This window comes from Colletotrichum destructivum, chromosome 4 (assembly GCF_034447905.1).
Source record: "Colletotrichum destructivum chromosome 4, complete sequence".
In the NCBI taxonomy this organism is placed as follows: Eukaryota; Fungi; Ascomycota; class Sordariomycetes; order Glomerellales; family Glomerellaceae; genus Colletotrichum; species Colletotrichum destructivum.
Genome location: NC_085899.1, coordinates 1,036,618 through 1,056,942, shown reverse-complemented (window position 1 = coordinate 1,056,942; position 20,325 = coordinate 1,036,618). Strand labels below are relative to the sequence as shown.

General features: G+C 55.5%; 6 protein-coding genes across 6 annotated transcripts; 5 read left to right on the top strand and 1 right to left on the bottom strand.

Moving 5' to 3' along the window:
• Nucleotides 1-358: 358 nt before the first annotated feature.
• On the top strand, nt 359-1,045 carry CDEST_06231 (uncharacterized protein; the record flags this gene model as incomplete). Its single annotated transcript, XM_062922390.1, has 1 exon — nt 359-1,045. The coding sequence occupies one exon, from the start codon at nt 359-361 to the stop codon at nt 1,043-1,045; it is 687 nt and encodes a 228-aa protein (XP_062778441.1).
• A 1,311-nt stretch (nt 1,046-2,356) lies between these two features.
• On the top strand, nt 2,357-5,308 carry CDEST_06230 (Putative heterokaryon incompatibility; the record flags this gene model as incomplete). Its single annotated transcript, XM_062922389.1, has 1 exon — nt 2,357-5,308. The coding sequence occupies one exon, from the start codon at nt 2,357-2,359 to the stop codon at nt 5,306-5,308; it is 2,952 nt and encodes a 983-aa protein (XP_062778440.1).
• A 743-nt stretch (nt 5,309-6,051) lies between these two features.
• On the top strand, nt 6,052-6,704 carry CDEST_06229 (Putative succinate dehydrogenase assembly factor 4). The gene has a single exon (XM_062922388.1). The coding sequence runs from the start codon at nt 6,212-6,214 to the stop codon at nt 6,680-6,682; it is 471 nt and encodes a 156-aa protein (XP_062778439.1). The 5' UTR covers nt 6,052-6,211; the 3' UTR covers nt 6,683-6,704.
• Nucleotides 6,705-7,075: 371 nt separating this feature from the next.
• CDEST_06228 (Putative histone deacetylation protein Rxt3) lies at nt 7,076-10,666 on the bottom strand (the record flags this gene model as incomplete). The annotated part of the gene is made up of 1 exon (XM_062922387.1): nt 7,076-10,666. One exon carries the CDS (start codon nt 10,664-10,666, stop codon nt 7,076-7,078), a length of 3,591 nt encoding a protein of 1,196 aa, XP_062778438.1.
• Nucleotides 10,667-12,566: 1,900 nt separating this feature from the next.
• Nucleotides 12,567-14,358, top strand: CDEST_06227 (uncharacterized protein). The gene is made up of 2 exons (XM_062922386.1): nt 12,567-13,559; nt 13,633-14,358. Exons 1-2 carry the CDS (start codon nt 13,291-13,293, stop codon nt 13,844-13,846), a joined length of 483 nt encoding a protein of 160 aa, XP_062778437.1. The 5' UTR covers nt 12,567-13,290; the 3' UTR covers nt 13,847-14,358.
• A 2,012-nt stretch (nt 14,359-16,370) lies between these two features.
• Nucleotides 16,371-19,693, top strand: CDEST_06226 (Putative zn(2)Cys(6) fungal-type DNA-binding domain-containing protein). The gene is made up of 2 exons (XM_062922385.1): nt 16,371-17,566; nt 17,773-19,693. Exons 1-2 carry the CDS (start codon nt 17,492-17,494, stop codon nt 19,087-19,089), a joined length of 1,392 nt encoding a protein of 463 aa, XP_062778436.1. The 5' UTR covers nt 16,371-17,491; the 3' UTR covers nt 19,090-19,693.
• Nucleotides 19,694-20,325: the final 632 nt, after the last annotated feature.

Here is a 20,325-nt window from a genome sequence, read left to right as displayed (position 1 = left end):
AGTCTAGTTAGGGGCTTGAGATTAGCACATTCTATCAAGGTTTTATGATATGTGTTGCAGGGTATGGATGGATCATAGGGTGTTCAGTGCTGTAGGCTATTGATAGCGCCGTTTCTATGTTAATGATTGCAATATAGGTATGCGAATACCCAAACAAGACAGAAAAGGCAAGAAAAAAGACTATTTAACTGAAGCCCTTCCCTCAAAGAGTCAAATGGGTTTGAAAAAGAATTCGAGGGCACTAAATAACCTTGTGCTTTCAGGATCTGCCAAAACACAAGTACGCACCGTGCCCTATTATTCATTTTATTCTTATTGGTTTTAACGACACGCGACTTGTCCTCTTTCCCCCTCCAAGATGTTATTCTATTTGGGAGCCTTAGCCTTTCTTTCTTGCTCGGTCTTTTCCATGCCACTGAGTACCACCGCTGAAACTCCCCACCATACACTTCGGACGAAAAGCAGTGACGACAAGAGAATCGTTTCTGAAAGCCATCAGCTGCTACCTCGGGCAGGGGCACCAACCCCAACCTTACAGTCACTTGGACTTCGTGCTCGTGAATGGGATGGTAACTGGGTAGTTGGGGGCCCCCCCGGGTTCCTACTATACGCGCGGGTAAATAATGATGGACTCACGATGGATGTTTACAAAATGGAAAACCCGAGTCCTCGATATATCAAGATGCGCAGCGCAATTGCCGCGCTTTGGGAGGACAAGTCGGACTACTACCTGCGAAGCCTGCTACATATCAAGTACCACTCGATTACAAACAAAGCAACCCTATCAGCAATGGAAAGGGCATGGGAACTGGGAGACTGTGGAGACAACGCGGAGTGCAGGATTCTTTGGAATGAGGACGTACCGTTTGACGTGCTGAGGGATGGTCCCTTTGGGCAGGGAGCATCAAGGATGATCGGAGAGTTCTCAGGGATGGCCAGCCACTACATTTCGTCTTTCGACATGAGCCAAACCGGGTTGGACTTCAACGCCGGTCCCGATCATCCTTGGCTGGTTATCAACTTCCGGAGGTACGGTGATGACTGAAACGCAGCGAGATAGAGCAAGTAGAAACATGTTCGAAAGGCACATTGAGAAAGTTGTACTACAGGTTATAACAAACGTACGCGGCACTCTTCTCATTGCAGCAAATTTAATCATTTATTTTTAGCCTCTCCTATTTCTTTTCACAGCTACTATTTATACTAACCGAGTGAGTGACCTGCTGGCGGCCTACTCATGACGTACCTTATTTTCTGTCTACAAGTAGATAGTTTTGAGTAATATATATATTGTAATGCTCTACATACGTGTCTAGTATACTAATGTCTACTTACGCTAAGTGGTGACTGTAGTTACACAACAGGGAGCGAATCAAGCCTCCAAATATTCCAGCCCTTAGCTGCATCTAGACACAAGTCTGTGACGCTTATTGAGAAGAACCAGGCTGCAGCTGAAGTATCCTTTGCTCAGCCTGATTGACCAAGACTTGCGCGCGCATTCTGGGGCCAAAGCTGAATATGAGTGCAAAGTTTACCTTACTTATACGTCACAATGTCTTGTGTGCTCGTCCAATGGATCGATGTCCACACTACGCTGAGTGTCGACTGTGGTTACACAGCAGGAAGAGGATCAAGCCTCCAAATATTTCAGCCCTTGGCTGCATCTAGACGCAGGTCTATGACGCTGGATGAGAAGAATCAGGCTGCAGCTGAAGTATCCTTTGCTCAGCCTGATTGACCAAGACTTGCGCGCGCATTCTGGGGCCAAAGCTGAATATGAGTGCAAAGTTTACCTTACTTATACGTCACAATGTCTTGTGTGCTCGTCCAATGGATCGATGTCCACACTACGCTGAGTGTCGACTGTGGTTACACAGCAGGAAGAGGATCAAGCCTCCAAATATTTCAGCCCTTGGCTGCATCTAGACGCAGGTCTATGACGCTGGATGAGAAGAATCAGGCTGCAGCTGAAGTATCCTTTGCTCAGCCTGATTGACCAAGACTTGAACGCACATTCCGGGGCAAAGGAAACTCAGGATTTATAATGGTGGAGAGTGTCCCTTGTCTGATTATTCTGTTCTTACTGACCTATCCGTGATAGATTATCTGTTCTCTTTGAGCTTTAGTCATGAGCCGCTTCAATCTCCGGCGGAGATCCTCATCCCGCCCGCCTGACTCTGAAGTTGACCCAAACGAGAGTCCTGGAGATGCCTCAGATATCAATTCTACTTTGAGCCCCCCGATAGAACGCCGTCGAAGTAAAAACTTTTCTTTTCCCTGGCCCACTCGACAACCATCTCCTACTCCTGGGCCAAAGCCACCAACAGACCACATCCCCACAAACGATGAAAACGGGATGAACGATAATTCCAGCTTGACACCATTGCCCAATAACGCCCGACGGTTTTGGCCAGGAAAGACATCTCACCCCCTCTGTGAATATTGCACCAAGCTTGGGTTCGACCAATTTGCAATCGACTCTTCTTCCAGTACGCCAAATGTCACCACCGACCGCTTGCCGCTTGACCTTCTCCGCATCATTAAGAACTACAAGAGCGACAAGTGTGGATTCTGCAGCTTGCTTTTCGACGCAATTGCAGCGCACGACCCATTCGAGCACCCGGCCGTCAAGGATCATATGCCCGAGGACCTTGTAGGTCAAACGTTCAGACAGTGGGCTGGCGAGTTGGGCTGGTCGCAAGGCTTGCTGGGCGGCGGTCATCCGTTTGGAAAGTCTCGCGATGCTTTAAAGTTCACGGACTCGACCAGCTCCAACGCAAGCCCACAGGTCGAGAGAGACCTAACCGGAGAGCTCAGAAAAGACCTTCAGTTTGCAGGCGAACTTGCAGCGGCCCAAGCAAGCGTCACCCATGCCATTAACCAGTCGATCAAGTCCAACAACGCAGACGTTGCTGGAATACTTGGAGCAGTGCAGGAGATGATTATCCCAGTCATGACCTTGATGAATCGCGTCAACGAGAAGCTGCCCGCCGGCGTGTCCATCCAGACAACTGGTCGAGGCCTTTTCACTGTTGGAGTCTGGGGATTCGGTAACGCGCCCAACAACCCGCCTTTATCCTGCCTATGCAGTTTCAACCTTCGCGTCGCGGAAGCACACAGTTCAGGCACTGGGGCCGAATTCCCTCGCTATGGCAATCGACTTGAAGACAAAATCGACGTCAAAGGACTCTGCCGAGCCTTCCTGGACAACTGCATCAATCACCACTGGAGCTGCAATCGACCAGGCTGGTCAATTCACCTCAAGAAACCGGAAGGCCCCCATTTCAGACTGATTGACGTCTACAAAAGAACGATCGTGAGTCACGATGAACTTCTAAAGCGCCATTCCAACACCCTACCGCAATATGCCGCGTTGTCGTACGTCTGGGGGGAGACAGGTGAAACATGCCGGAAGCTCCTTGAATCAGATTTGCCTGAGGACAATGAGAATGGTGATATCTCTATCGACTCCAAGGACAAACGACTTGCCGCCACTATCTCGGATGCAATTCGAGTAACTCAGCAACTGAACGAGGGACTCAATGAGACAGACACGCGCCTCCACATTCGCTATCTTTGGGTGGATAGCCTGTGTATTATCCAGGGGCCAGGCCACGGTCAGACCATGAGTGCTCGCTGTATGGCAGCTAAGTCGTCGCAGATTCAACAGATGGACAAGATATATGGTGAAGCGACTATAGTAATTGTCGCCGCCGGTGGATCCGAGGCTGATGCGGGAATACGCGGCGTCACCGATGACCGAAAACGCAACCCAGAGCAAATCTCTCGACAGGTTCAGCCAAGGGTTAATGTGCTGCTCCCAGTCCAGTATCCGTCAGATTATGGGAAGTGGGACTCCCGGGCTTGGACACTTCAAGAGAAGCTTCTGTCGAGAAGGAAGCTTATTTTTGGCGAGAACTACGCAAGCTTCCACTGCCAGCACCAACAAGTGCTGAGAGAGGACATGTCCGCGAGTGACGCCATGAACGGACCACCACCGACTGACTTATTATCTCCCCCGACAACTGATCTCTTTATCAGTGCCAAGAAGAGATACATGCCGGGTCAGGTCCCTGTAATTTACAGGTCACCACTGTTCACGGAATATGCCAAGGTATTGGCGCAGTATACCAGTAGGGAATTGACTAACCCAAAAGATATACTCTTGGGTATGATGGGTCTCCTGAACGTTTTGGTTGTCTCGAACAGATCACAAAAGTCAATTGCCGATAGGACGCTCAGCGGGCTCCCTGAACAGTTCATCGACTTGGCCCTTCTATGGCAGCCACCGACGGCCAAAGGTGTTGATCTCACGCGCCGTGCTGCAGGTGACCGACTACCTATTGGCGCGGGTCAAGATCTCCAGCACGAATTTCAGTTTCCCAGCTGGTCCTGGGCCGGGTGGGATACCATCAGAACTGTCAGCAGCCCCCAAAACCACCCAGGAGTGCGTTTTGAAGAGCCGTTCTCGGTATCGACGTACAGCGATCTTTCGCTGAGGAAGGTGGTGATGACAGGTTCCGATCGCAAGCAGGAAGAACGATACAGACCGTTGGTTATGTGGTACACGACCAAAGCGACGAATGCGCCTCCTGTCCCGCAGAGGCCACGGAACCCGCTCCGCTCACCAACCGCTCTGGCTCAAGTGCAGAGCCAGTTGCGATCTCGTTCTCGGAGATTGAGACCTGTCAACGGTCATGGCCTAGGCATTGCATTCAATCAGTCAAGTGGGCAATCAAGTCCCCAGGCTCTATTCATCGAAAGAGCTTTACAACTGCGAGGTGGCAATGTCGGAATACCTGCCATTCCGGACGGCGTGTGCCTTAAAGATCACCATCTTATCTGCGAGAGTCAAGTCGCGACTTTCCAACTCAAAGTGCTGCGTGAGCCTCGAGTCGAGGTGTTGTGGCGGATGGAACAAGACAACATTGTCCAAGAGCAAATACATCATGATCGGAACCAAGGGAATCATCAAGACAAGACCCGTCAGGACTTTGAGGCTGTCGAGACACACATCATCAAGGAACACGAGATCAGAGATGAAAATGGAATCGTTGTGGGTCATGTTGTACCCACTAACGGACAGCAGCTGCTGAACGACATGAAGTTTAACTTTGTCCTCCTATCAGAATCTCAATACTGGGGAAACGAGAATAGGGTCGATGTTGATGATTACCCTCTTTACAACGTCATGATGGTCGAGTGGGATCACAGTGGGAAGATAGCTTCCCGGTTAGGTCTGGGAAAAATACGGAAAGAAGCGTGGGCTATGGCGAAACCGGCTTTACAGACTGTCATTCTAGCTTGATAGGTTCTAGGTATTGGATAAATGTATAGAAGATGAATCTATTTCTTTTCTCGCCTATTAGCACTGGGACGCTTTAGATGTGTGCTTGTCTTGGCTCCTAAAACTGAGTCAAAGCACCTACTCCTAGGCTAACCCTACATATAAACTATCTACAAATGCCTTATCCCTAGCCTCCTCCTCTATCGTCCTCCTCTATCATCCTCTAACTTTAGACTATTATAACCTTTTTTAATCTTATCAAATAACCCTACCCTAATCATAAAGAGATTTTCTGATCAAAACAAACCTTCATTTACTAGAAGATAAATATCTTCGTTAAAAAAAAGAGGCATAAGTCCTCTCAGAGAAATCGTTAGCAAAGGTGTGTAACACTAGGTTGGAGCAAAGCATCGTCCCTTAGAATCCCAGGTTGGGTACCTACAGCCTGCACCTGTATCGCCCAGGGTTGTTTCTCAGAGACAACAGAAATTCACGATCTGCATGAACAACACCACCACAAATGTCCGCAGTGTCATCGCACTATGCGGGTAGGGACCTTGGTATCTATCATAAAGCGACGGAGGTGGTGAACCCTGATAGACCCAGTCCGCTAGCTTATGTCATCTTCAATGCTGAGTAAGGTCACGGCAAATATCGGCCCCATCCGCTCCGCCACCGGACAGCCAGGGGTCCGTCCCCATTCCCGCCGACCTAGCCACCCACCGTCGTCAATGACATCTCCCCAATATCTCCAATCCATCCCCGAGCTTTTTCGCCTTTCTACACACACGTCACATCCTCCACAAAACGCAAACCACAACGCGCATTCTCTCTTTTACGTGCAACACAAATTAGAGGAAGCAAAAACGAACAACAAAATCAGGAGGGTCTGTTAAAAAAAACAACCCAGAACAGCCGCAAAAAATGTCCCGCCTCCTCCGCCTCCACCGCACCCTCGCTCTCACGCCGCCCGCGAGGCGCCTCAACTCCTCCTTCACCCGCGGCCCCGCGCCCCCGCGCCTCCCGCCCGACCAGCAGGCCGAGTTCGAGCGCCTCCAGCGCCAGGCCTCTGTCTCGAGCGCCTTCCAGCACCTCGTCGAGGACGCCCCGGACGCGACGCCCGCGGCCACGACCACAAACCCCTCCTCTCCCCCCTCCGACACCGTCACCGCCGCCGCCACCGCTGCCGCCTCCGACGCACCAAACACTCCGACCCCCACCGTCGCCGCCACGGACGAGGACACGATGCATCCCAACTACGTCCGCGGCGCGCCCCCCGAGTTCGAGGGCGACGTCAACCCCCGCACCGGCGAGGTCGGCGGGCCTAAGAGGGAGCCGCTGCGCTGGGGCGCCGCCGGGGACTGGAGCTACAACGGCCGCGTGACGGATTTTTAGGCACCCCTTCTCTCTCTCTTTTGATAGACTAGAAGGGCGTGAATTAGCGAAAAAGGGGGGAGGGGGGCGTTGAGTGATGAGTTGTCCATTGATCGGCCTCATCCCCGGGACGCCGAAACATCGGTGAGTGGCCATGAACATAAGTTGGGAACCATCGTCTTTCCTCCCTTCGCAAGATATGGTGTAATGATGGCATTGTGGCCAGGTGTATCACCAGTGTACAGTAAATAGTCAAATGCAAAGATACCAGTCGCTTACTCCAAAGGCCCCAAATCATGTGCTCGAAGGTATTGGGTATTATAACCACCGCTACTCCTACAATGCTACTCCAATCTTTGCTTCATCCGTTTGTCCAACCCTCACGCGCCGTCTCCAATTCATGCTCCGATACCTTTATGCTTTGGGGGCCTCTACGCCCTTCGCCTTCTCGTCCACGTCCATTTCTTCACCCTTGTCCGTCGAGACGCCGCCACTCTTGGAAGCGCCGTTCGTAGCGGGCACGGCACCGCGGGGCTCGTCATCGTCGATTCTATTCTCCTTGTCGCCCTCGCTAGGCAATCTTTCCTCCTTTTCAGCCGCGCCGTTCCCGCGACCCTTTTCCTTCTTCCACCAGGTGCCCGATACTATCTCACCTCTAATCTTATCGAGGCGCTGCTTCTCGCGCTCCAGCGCAGCCCCGTTGAGGCCCCGGCTGGCGGCATTCATTTCGCCCATCGCTTTGCGCATGCGCTCTCGTCGGCCTTTTCCGCGGAGCCGGTTTTGCGTGCCGGCGCCGTTCGTGACCCAACGAATGCCCGTGATCATAAAGCTGATGCCATCGTGGATCGACTGGCGCCCGTTATATCGCCCGCCGTACTCGCGCGACTGGATGCCGAAGCGCGTCGTGCTGCCGTACTTCTCCAGCCGTGGAAGAATCACGATGCTGACGTGCATGTCGCGATCGGCGGGCACGCTGACAGGGCCCGTCTTCGGCGGCTTGTCTAGATACGTGGCCGAGTTCGCCTCGAGTCTCGCCTTCTCCTCCTTCTCTTTTTCTTTGCGTCTCTTAGTCGCGGGAACTTCCTTCTCCGGGGCCGAGAGACCCCGGTCGAGATCCAACAGGGCAACGTCCACATCTTCGGCCCATTCTCCTCGAATCCATCCCCCATGGATGCAGGCGGCGATGATGTCCGAGTCGTCTGTGTAGACGTCTGTGCCCCACAAAGCCCTCCGTGCCGTTATCTCCTCCCTGGCCAACGGGGTGAGGTGCACCTTGGGCACCTTGACCGTGAGCGTGCAGTTCTCCTTGTCCTTGATTATGTGCCACGGAAGCGGCGTCGGGGTTGACGAGAAACCACGGCCGGACGGCACGTTGGGTATCTGCCTGGCGGGCGTCAGTTTCGGCTCGTAAAGGACGTCTCCTAGATGGGTCCGAGGCCGGTGCGCAACGGATGCGAGGACGGCCTTGGAGGACACGATCGTTTTGGGCTTGGGCGGGAGGATGCTGGTCGGACTCTGCACGGCCTGCTTTGTGGGTGCCTCCCTCACATGGGTGTGCTGAGGCGCCGGGCGCGGGACATGGTGGTGATGAGCGGTCGGCAGGTCTTTCGTGAGACCGGTTGTCGGTGAGGGGATGGGGGTGTTGCCCTTGACGTTCTTGAACGGCGTGATGCCGACGGGAGCAGGCGTGGGGGCGTGGGCATGGTCGGCGCCGTGGTGGTGGTGATGATGGTGGTGGCTACTGCCGTTAGTCGTGGTAGACAAACCTGAGGGAACCGGGACGTACTGGTGGTGGTGGTGTTGATGAGTCTTGGGGCGCTTTGCTCGACCACTGGGCGTCAGCCGTCCCGTGCTGTCTTCATCCCCTTTGGTGTCTTCTTCCTTGAGCTTTCTCCTCCTACCCTTGGGCTTCGGCGCCGTCGTATCAGGACCGGACTCGTGCGCGGCGCTGTCCGTCTCGTCGCGGCGGGCAAGACTCGCGTTGGTGTAGGGCAATTGAGCTCCCGCGCTGACGGGGCTGCCAACGCCGAGGCCAGTGACGCCACTCCCGATTCCCGAGAACATCCTACCAAACTCGCTCTTGATACCAGGCTCGCCCGCGGGTCCCGGGAGCTGTGGCTGGGCTCCTTGCACGGCCTGCGGCAATGGCGAAACCCTTCCTTTGCGGTTCATTTCCTGAACTGCCAGCAGGTTCCGCTGGTTGATGCTGGGATGTTCTTCGGCAGGCCGATGGCGAGGCGAACCGTAGACCGGAGGACCGTGTGGTGTGTTGTACGCGACCGAAGGAGGCGGCGGGCCATCTTCGGTGAGCCGGCGATGCGCGGAAGGCGGCTGCGCCTGTTGAGGATGAAGGTGGTTGACGCGCTGCCGCTCGGGGGAGTCGAAAGGCTGCTGCTGCTGCTGGTGCTGGTGCTGCCCAGGCTGACCCGGAGGTGGCTGCTGGGGGTGGTTCGGGGGACCGGGGTATCGATCGTTGGGAGGGGGCTGTTGCTGGTACTGGGGAGCGGACGCAGGATGGCTCTGATTCTGGCCTTGGCCTGGGTAATTGGGTGCAGAGGTGGGGGGATACTCATGATGGTGTCGGGGATGCAGGCCGGCCGGGTCGTAAGGGACCCTGGACTGGTCGAAAGGCTGCTGCTGCTGCTGGTGCGGTTGCTGTTGCTGCGGTTGTGGTTGTTGTTGTTGCTGCTGCTGCTGCTGCTGTTGCTGCTGCCGAGGTGGCCATGGTCCTTGGTCACGCTGCTCAGGTGGCCGAGTGAAGGGCGGAGGTTGGGCTCTTTGCAGGTCCTGCGGGCGATACTCGGACTGGTGGGCTGGGAGGTTGCGTCCGCCGTCACCTCCAGAATATGCACGCTCTCTGCGCTCTCTCTCTCTGAACTCCATCTCTTCGCGACGCTCCCTTTCTGCACGGTATCGGTCGCCAAAGTTCATTGGCTTCAAACCGGGTCTCTCGGGGTTGTATTCCATCGATCCTCGGGGAATCTCGTCGCGACGTTGATACATGTCGTCGGGCGCGTTGCCCCGGCCCATTTCCACAGGTCTCGGGGGCATATTCTGCTGAAACGACTTGGGCTGGCTCGTAGGTCTGGGGGGAGGAGGGCCCTGAGACATTCGGCTCGGCTCTCTACCATCCTGGGCCGAGGGGCCGCGCTGATGGTATCCCTGTTGTGGCGTGCCGTATCGCTGCATCTCGGGGGTGGTGGAATAAGTGCCCTGGGGCGAGGCGGCGGCGCTGCCTCTCGGATCGTAGGGACGCGCGTGGTCTGGAGTCTGCGGTCTCCTGAAGGGTTGGTACTCGGACGAGGCGGAGTGCATCCTGGGGGAGGCCTGCATGGACGGGGCAAAGGTCGGGCCGGAGGGGGCAGAGGTGGCCGGGGGGTGGTAATGCGACGGGGGCGGCTGCGAATCTCTCGACGGGGGCGGACCTCCCAACATGGACGATATCGACATGGAGCTACCGGTACTCCCTGTTCTCTGTATCGAGTTGAGTGAGGGCAGCTCGCGGCCGCCGGGGAAGGAGGTCGGGTGGCCGACGTTCAAGGGCGGAGCTCTCGGCGCAGGCAGACCGTAGTGGGTCATTTGATGGGAGGACGGCGGCGGCGGCGGCGGGTTTCCCGGCTGGGGAGGCGAGCCTGGAGGAGGCATGTTGCGATTCAAGGGCGCGGCGGGAGGTAGCGAGGATGCACTCGGGTGTCTTGAGTGACCCGAGTGGCCCGAGGGAGGCGGCACAGGACCAGAATTATTGGGTTCTGGCGGGTAGGATCTCGGGCCGGAAGGATAGTATGGGTTTTCTGAGGAGCGTCGCTGGTGGTCGGCATGGAAGGGCGATTGATTCGGGGTCGAGTTTGCCGTTGTGTTGGAGGATGGAGGGAAAGGCGAGCGACTGTACTGCGATGCAGCGTTGCGCGAGAAGGGCAGCTGCGGCGGCGGCTGCTGCTGGTGTTGTTGCTGTTGTTGCTGCTGCGGCTGCTGCTGGTGTTGTGGTTGTTGCTGTCTTGGATCCATCGCGCCGAGTTTTTAGCTCAAAGGCGGCAGGGTGGGTTGGACATGTGTGTGGGAAGTGCTGCGTCAGCGTGACGGCGACCAGGATGCGTTGTGGAGGCTATCGCAGAGCAGAGCAGAGCAGAATCGAGTGAGCCGGCGATGTGGTGGTGTCGTCGTTCTCGATTATCGTCGTCGGCGATGTCGAGGTTGAAGCTGCGTGTGTAGAATGATGCGAGCAGCCTAAAACCGGGGTGTGGAGATGAGGTGTGGTAGGGAGGAGGACGAGGACAAGGAAGAGGAGGAGGACGACCGAGCAGGAGGAGGAGGAGGAGGAATCTGGGAAGGGTCGACAAGATCGCGACACACTTGTTGTGTTACACGGACGCAGAATTATTTTGGATCCCCTTCCCCCCCTGGTCTGATGCTGTTTCGGTGGAGCTGCTTGCAGGGGGGGATCTGCCTGCCAGGTGCCAGGTGGTGGGTGGGAGCTGCTGGATGTGCTACCAGTAGAGGTGCCGGTGCTGCTGGTGCTGCTGGGCTGGGCTAGGCTGGGCTGGCCGGCCGGCGGCTACTGGCATCTCTCTCTTTTTCCCCCCTCTTCCTTTGCTTCTCCTCACTTTAATCTATGTTGTTGTGCTTTCCCCCCCTTGGTAAGTTGGCCCTGCTTGTGCTTTTCTTCGTCGCCTCGCCCGGGGATAGACAGGGGGAAAAGGCAAGACAAGGGTCCCGGTCTTTCTCTGGGCGCGAGGGTGTACGGGTATTGGGTACAGAGTACAGAGGACAGACCACGGTATGCTCACTGGCACAGTATCCGTCCAGTAGCTATGTCGGTAGGTATGGGATGATGTGACGAGTGACGAGTGACTTTGGGCTGCGTGACCTGACCTCTGCACACTCTGGCAAGTCGGGGCCGGAACGCGGCAGGGATGCTGGGGGAGGTTCGTTCGCGCTAGTGAGACAGGTAGTCCCCTGTTTGTGGGAAACGATGATGTCGATGCCGACGAGGGCGCACAGTGGCGCTGACCACTCACTGGTGGTGCCAATCGGTCAGTGTCTTGTTATTGTTTGTGCTAACATTGTCGCGATCAACTGTATCCGGTACCTGATGGTCGAAGCTCCCAAAGGGGTCCATCCTGTCGGGGTTTAACTCGAACCGTGACTTTCGACGAAGAAAAGACAAGAGGGGAAAGTGAGGGAAAAAAAGAAAAGAAAGGGTCCGGATGGTACTGCAGCTGTTAAGGGATACCTTCTACAGCCAGGGTACCTATGTCCAGGTACGGTTACAGACAGACCGGAGGTACTTACAGCACGCCGTCAGCAACAGCACCTGGCAGGATGTGTGCGCCTTGCGACGGATGCAGAGACCGTCGACGGCAAGCAGGGAGGAAGGGATGGCATGCGCAAATGAGGGGGAGGAAACAGGAAACAGGCGCCAGGCGCAAGGGCGACGGACGACAAAGAGGTGCGGCAAGTCGACGATCCAACAAGGAGTTCGAGGGTCCCATCCCAGGGCTTCGCTTCATGCAGGACGAGACGGTCCGCAGAGTCTAAGTGCGTGGCTAGTATAGTAGAGTATACCTACCTCGCCTAGATACCTAGTGTATGCACTACGAAGTATCTACCTACGCTACACTACCGTAGCCCTATTTGATGATAGAATGAACGCTGGTGATTGTTTGGTGTTCGAGGGGGTGTACCGGCGAAGAAGAAGGGTGGAATGTCGGTATCCAGTTCGACAGAGTAAATACATCGTACACATTAGAAAGAGGGGAAGAAAAAGGCCCCAGACAGATGCAGAACAGAGAATGCAAACGCAACACACCATGCAGCAGAATGCATAAGCAGGAAACCTGGCGCTCGATGTCTGTCACCCTCACTCCTCATCTTGGCTTTACGTTCCTTCACCAGGAGGAGTGGTGGATGACCGATGAATAGGTGATTGATGGGCTGATGATGCCAGACGGCAAGGCGGGAGTGGTCCAAGAATCCAAACCCAAACTTAACCCCAAACCCAAATCCGCCCAACCCCAAATCCAAGGCGAGAACATCGCGGCGAGTCGCGGGAGAGGCTGCCTCTGCCTGTTTCTTGGCGGCGACATTCGACAAAAGGTTGCATGTGAGGAAGTACACATACATACATTTACGTACTTTCGTTGTTTGGAGAACAGCATAATGCTTACCATACCGACCTACCTCCCTGTATCTGTACATCGTAAGCCATCAATAGCAAAACGGACAGAAGAAATGGGGGACAAGTTGGGGTAAAATCAGGTGGCGTGTCTTGTCTTGCATGTTGTCGGTGTGCCTGTGTGAGTGTCTGAGAATAAGTGTGTATGTGTCTTTCGTCGTCCCTCGTCCGACATCTGGGGCAATGCATGTCCTCGGGCTTACTGCAACTACACTATCTGTGTAGGCGATAGATAGTACGGTATCCTTGCGACTCACCTAATGATGATACTGACGCTGCTGCTGCTGCCGTCGTGGTATGCTGATGTGGTGTTGGATATAAAGGCAGTTTACGTTTGCTGCTGGCCCATACCCTGCTTTTCTTTGGAGGAGGGCCGCAGGTGCCAAAGTTTTTATTCTAAGTATTTACCTTCCCAGGTAAGCATTTTGTGGCTTCCTGGGCGGAGGGATGAAATGACATGCTGCTGCTGGCGGCCGCCACCAACAGAGTTCCTCCTCGTGGCGTGGGACGAGTCGCCGTCAAGGCCAAACGCACGAGCGTGTTTCGTGGCACTCTGTTGAAGAAGACGGACGACTCACTTCACCGCCAAAGGCAAAGAGGACATTGGCATGCCATGCCAGTGGGAATCTGCATGCTGGATGAGGAAGCGGTCGCACACATCTTGGGAGCGAGCGACACATCAAAACACACGAGACGAGCGACAGAACAGGGACTGGGAAGCGAGAGGTACGTACCTGGCAACCCCACACATCGAGACGTTTCTCCCACCCACGGCCAATGATGACGCATGAAATGATAGGATCGCCCCGGCTGGCGTTTTTGTGCCTGAGGGACCTGCTGCCCTGAAGAGCTCGCCGTGGCAGGTACCCTGTACAGAGTACTCCGTATCCGTACGATGGTACTCTGTACAGACCGGCGCATCGCCATGGGCCCGGGCCTGGTCTGAGGCTTGGGCCCTGAGTGCCTTCCTGCTCCTGCCTCGGCTTGCTCAATCCTCACTCGCGCGACACTGACAACTAAACTACCTAATTATCTACCCTTTGGACTGTCAGTGCACAACCACATCCATCAACCGTATGTCATGTCATTGGCAACGTCGTGCTGGTGCTAACGTCAACGTCGACATCACCCTCCCTTCGACGCTTGCTTGGGTGGAATAAGCTGTGGTTCTTCCTCTCCATGGGTTGCATTTGCCAGCCGCGGTGGGCAAGGGTCGCCCTCTCGTTGCGGCAGGGTTCAAAATCCTCTCTCCCCTTCCCCCCCAGCCACCCGACCTCCCTCCATGGGGGAGAGAGTCTGTCTATCCGTTACTCTTCGCAGGTGCTCCATAGTCATTCTTTACTGTAGTAATCTGAAGGAAGAGAATCGCAGTGCTCGGGACTTTCCCAACCAAGCCGTTCCCTCGGCACTTGTCACACACTTTCCCTCTGGACTCAGTTTGACCACTTGCCGCGATCGGGTTGTGGAGCTGCGAATGCGTTCACAGCAAAACATGGAAGCAGGAACGGCTGGTGGTGGCAGCTACTCTCGTCACTTTCCATTGAAGGTCCCCACTGTCCTCAAACTTACCTACCTAGATAATATAGGTAGGGACTGGTGTGTACGAGCCTACAGACACTCTGGTATGCACAGGTTCTTCGAGTTCCTTCCTCCAAGGCCCTGCATTCGTGACCGCGGTCGTGACCCGCTGTAGGTACCCGATACCTTTTCCGGCAGCTACAAATGAAGAACTGAAGCCATCAAAAACAATAGAAAATGAAAAAAAAATAAAAATCAGTTTCCCGTCGGGTGAGCAGTTCCTGCTTGCCGGTGGACCGGGTAGTGGTTGCCCCAACTTCCAAGTCCCAACGGCCTGTTTTCTCACAGTCACCTCATAGTTCCAGGGATGGAGCTGAAAAGCTTCTCGACCAGCTCCGCTCCTGCCATGCCACCCATGTCATCCAAGCCTCTCTGCTCTTGCCGACAATCGGCCTCGATGTGCAACGGATTATGGGTCCCCATCAGTCTGCGGCAACTGGCAGCTCCTGCTGGAGACTCGGACGACGCGACGCATTTTTTACCCATCATTACTCGGTTCGGGACATCAACATCCGTCAACGGCCGAATCCACAGCACCCGGACGCTACGTCGAAGGAGATGGACGCATTGCGTTTTTCCATAACGACGCCAACGACGACGAACAAGGCTCGAAGCAATAACACAGGCTGGGAGGTCCTACCGCAGCAAATCGCAGGGGACTTGTCCACCACCCCGGCATCCAGAGGGCGGTGAGGATGCAAACGGCGAACGCGAGATTCCCCATCCCCCCAAATCACACTCTTCAGTCTTCACCGACAGGACATCCTGAAGTCAACAAACCCCCTTGCTGACTGCCAGTCGGACGCAGAGGGCCCGGGCCCATTTCCTTTCTCCACACCCGAGTCAAACCCGTGTGTCTGCGCCAACAACAACCTACAACAAGCCCAGCGCCAGCCCGTAACGGGAGTCCTGCATCGTGGTCCACGGCCGTCTGCCCCCCCGAGGACTACCTGTACGGCCGATGTGGCATGTCCGTCACCCCCAAACCGCCCATCGATGATCAATGCGCCGCCATTCGCTGCCCGACCCATCCCCATATCTCTCCATCCTTGTATCGCATCATCTACTCAGCATACCAACATTTGTCTTGCCCCCTCCTCAACGGTTGGCTGAATCGTCCCATGCGATCGAGTGCTCTAGGCAAAGCGCTCGCCGGTTGGTGGATGGCTGCAGACCGTCGCCTTATGTGCGGCATCGACTTGGAATCTGCCTCATCGCCCACCCTCTCGCGTCTTGTTTGTCTCTGCCAATCACGGTAGACGTCAGACTCTTTGGGCCTGCAGGGCTATTGACTGGTACACTGGCAGCTTGACGTATGACACTGCGATTGACAGGCTCCGCTTGGTGGCTGCAACCACTTTCACTCCCCAACCTCAGTCGGCGCAGCCGGGTCTAATCAAGTTGCTCCCAACTCAGCGTTGTCGCGATGTTTGCCTACCATCTGCGGTTGAAACTCATTGACCATGGCAGGGCTCGATCATCCAAGCCCAGCTATCAGCATCTGTGGCCTTTTTATCCTTTTCAAAGTCCGAGGGCAGTTGGCGTTGGTCTTTGAAGGCAAACGGCTCAACGCACGCACAGAGCCGGTCTCGAAGCTCGAAAGGCTAGCCTCTTTTGTGATTGACAGTCGACGATGCTCTGCATGCTTCGCTCGGGAGGAGCGCTCGTTCATTCTTGACATGGCCCAGATCACTGCCGGCCGCCGGCGCAAACGTCCCGACGTTGGACCCAGACAGGCCTCGCAGCGTACTGCTCTTGTCCCTATCTGGCACCGTCGCCACATCGATCGAGGATTCGGTTCGCATGGCACTCCGCTGCATAACAGGACGGGCATGTACGATGCTCAGGTCGAGCCTACTTCAACGCTCAAACGTCATCCGAACACTGGTGACTTCTCTGCATGGTCCACCAAACTGCTGTCGGTATCCCAAAACAGCCAATCAGGTGCGTCTACTACGGCCTGAGGGACGCGCACATGCTGAGGAGAATGCATGATCAACACCCACCTCAGCTACGATGGTTTTGAATTGCGGCACCAAGCGAACGGCCGGCTCACCCCTGTGCCCCGTTTTTGTGAATAGACAAGGGTGTCGAGTAGTAACAGACGAAGGTTCGAGGCTGGCAACCCAGCGTTCTTCTCCATGAATCAACCGAGCGAGTTGAGCCCACGTACAAGTACGATCGGGGCAACAGCAACGCAGGGCCAGCCGAGTGTCCAAGTGCTGCAACTCCGCGTCAATGCATACCAACAACGCTTGCGGTCCTGCTGCGAAACGACCTTGACTTGTTTCAAACCTTGGTGGCATTGCCAACCATTGTGGGAAGATGGCATGCTTCAAGCTCTGTCACCCGCCAACTGTTTTCAACGCTTCGAGAACCATTCATCTGTGAGGCTATGCACATGCACTCCCTCGCCCCGTCATGATGTTCATGTGCAGGCGATCAACAGTCTGAAAAGCCCCATGGACATTTTTTCAGGAAACCAGCTACACTACATCGACAGACCGAGAACCCTATATATCATCTAATGGCAATAGGATACGCATGTAACGACGGATTCGGTGCCGAGGCAACCACTCTAGGGCAGTCAGCAGCTGTCTGCATTCCAGAAGCAAAGGATCTTGTGTCAATTTGAGGGAACGGTTTGGCGGCTTCGTCCCGCACCGCTGGCGTATCTCGCTGCTGATCTTCTTCGAGACACAGTATCTGCCAACATCCACGTTTAGACGAGCCGGTTCTCGGTCAGATCCAGCCTCTCAATCGGCGCTCCTCGGTTTTCTGTCACGCCGTTGTCACAGCGGGGGGGCGTGCGGTGTTGAAGTTGAGTTTGCATCAGGACAGCCATGCATCCCTGACGGGCCAAACATGTCCCAAGTTCTGACGTTTCGTACCGTGAACGGGACGGATTGTTTCTTTAAATCAGATCGCAGGCCCACCAAGGGTTACCGTTCCATGTCGCTCTCCCGCTCCGCCACTTATCGGGATACCGCGCCGCCGCCGCCGAATCAACGACTTGTCAATACGACTGCGAGGAGAAGAAAGGGGCACACAGCTGCGCAACCGATTCGTACATCGATAGAATGCCGAAGGGCTCAAGACAATATCACGGGAAGACGAAGAACGGGTGCCGGCAGTGCAAAAAGCGCCGTGTCAAGGTGAGCAGCGGAGAAACCGATTGCGTACCCACGACAGAGTGATGGACCCCGGAGCATGTTGCGTGCAGCAGTTTCGGATCCATTGAGTTCAACAGTCAGCCAGTCGAGAGGATTGACAAGCGAGCGAGACATAAACCTTCAAATTCATCTTCTTCATCCCCCCTGAGTCTATGAGAGGCGATGCTGATCTTGCTGAGGATTTCCAGTGCGATTGCGTTGGTCCCATCTGCGCCAACTGTCGTCGCCGACAAGAATACTGCAGTTATCTCGGTCTACTCGCCGACACTCTCAACCGCGAGAATGAAGGGGACAAGCCCAACGATACCATGAGCATGGTCCGCCGCGCGGCCACAGTCGCTGCACATGCGTCTTCTCGTGACTCGCTCAGCGCTTCGTTGCCTGCCGAGAAGCTCCGCGCGGACGAGGCCGAACTCAAACACCATTTTTTGAACCAGGCCTGGTTTACCTTCTCATTGAAAGGCGACCCCCGTAAGTGTGATGTCTGGTCGAGATGGGTGCCTCAGTTAGCCACGCGCAACGTCTTCATCCACCAGAGCATGCTTTCCATTGCGGCCCTCCACCTCTGCTACCTTGAGCCGCCCGATGCAAAGAGGTACTATTCCATGGCCTGCCAGCACGCCATTCAGGCGAGCAACTACTTCAGGCTCGCCGTCCCGCAGGTGACGGAAGAGAACTGGCTCGCGACGTTTGTCTTCTCCATGTGCAACGGCATTTTCGGATACTATCGCCCTTTCGCCGACGAAAAGATCATGGGGCAACCTGTCGCTTTTGAGCCGGCCAAAGCCCTTGTCGTGATGCGGGTAGCGGCCAGGTTCTCTGACACGGTCACGCCGCACGTCTTCAAGAGCCCGATCCGCGATCGACTCGCCCAGGTGGACGTGAAAGAGTGGATCGACAGCAACGACACGTTACTGCGGCCGTCACTGATGAAAATCGCCAAGTTCAAGGAGTTTGTATCCTTGGGGCCCGAATCGACCGGCATACGAGCAGAGGATGCCAAAGTATACCTAGGGGCTCTCGGCGCGCTCAAGTCGTGGATAACGTCGCTTCCTGGCCGCCCAAGGATATGGAAGCATTTCATCCTGTGGCCCTCCTTGGTGTCGGAGGAATACCTCTCCCTGCTGCGGCTGAAGGAGCCAGTGTCGCTCATGCTTTTTGTCCTCTGGATCGAGGTCATGTTTCTGGCACCACGGAGATGGTATCTGATGCACTGGTATGACCGCGGCCACGGAAGTGCCCTGCAGGAGCTCGCCCAACAGACCCGTACGCCAGCCCATCATTTCTGGGAGACGTTGACGGACGACAGCCAATCCGATACCAACACGGAGGAGTCGGAGGCTAGCGACGGGGATCCATCGACTCCGTCAGACGTCCGGAGCGACGATGGATGTCGCCGAGGCGCCGTTTTGCTCTTGTCCACGGGGGAAGAGTTTGGAGGCGACAAAACTTGCAACGGAGTCAACTTCTTTGGGTCGCAAGGGATGGCCCAGAAGGCGAGATGAGGACGCGGCCGCCCGGAGCACAACCCATGATGTTGTGGGAGTCAAGAGCCAAGTCGCTCGGGGGTATAAAATTGCAGCCAGTAGCCACGCGGCAAGACGAGGCGAGGCGACGACATTTCAGTGTCGGCGGCGAGCCTCGTCAGCGGCCACAACAGACAACAGACAATGCGGCTGCTTGCTCGTCCGGTTGGCAACCACCCCCTCTCCCACTCGAATATAGCCATGCCGTTCTCGCGCGGCGTCGAGGCAGGCGTCAGAGACAACTCTTGTCAACAAACTAGCCGACGACCGCCGGTGCTGGTGAAGTGAGCTTGAGCGATTGGTTCCGGCCAGCCGGACCCCTCTCATTGGGCAACCAATTATTCTAGGAGCATGTAGCCAAGGGCGACGTTGGCACACTGTTTGGTGTAGCTGTCGCTTGGCTTCGCTTCTACGCCAAGGCAACGGATGTCGTCTGCTTCCTGTATCTAGCAGTGCCATTTACCGTAACTCCATACCAAAAATCACAGGTATCAACACTTACATAAACGAAGCCGAGCAACTGGGGCTTGAAAGTCCCCAAAGAGCTAGCCACCTGATTTTGATTCATCAGAGTTTCCATCATGGACACCACTTCACAAGTTAGTTCTAACGAGGCAGAGCAACGCCCGCAAGCACACTTTGTCGTACGTGTTAAATCCCGCGCAGATTAAGCAGCCGATCAAAACGAACCCGTCCATTCCCAGCCAATGTCGCCCCGACGGTTGTAACCACCCCGCGAGATGACTTCATGATTCGTCCGGGGAGGAGGTGGGGGGTTCTGCTGCAGAAAACCTTGTCAGCTTGTCAAAACCCAATGACAGCGCTCCGGGGGTTGCGCGAATTACATGTTAGCTCTGCCTGTGTCAAGCAAACTATCCCTTCACAGCAACTCCGCCTCGCGGCACAAGGCGGCCGTTTTGGCCACTGGGCCACTGGGCCGCTGTGCCGCTATGCCGCTGTGGAGCGCCGAGCGCGGCATGCAGGCGGGAGGTTTCGTCCGTCGTCGGCTTTAGATGAGAGAAAACCTTTTGCGTGTACATGCCGATCCTTGGCCGGTGCAGCCACAAGTACATCGTAGAGGTCGAGCTTGGGGGTGAACTGGCTTGCCTCACCTATATCCGAGGAAGACAGAGTTTTTGTTGAATATGGGATTGGCCGTTTGTTTTCCCCTTCCTTCAATGGGGTGTGACAGAGCTAGACAGGACTTACCGGCCG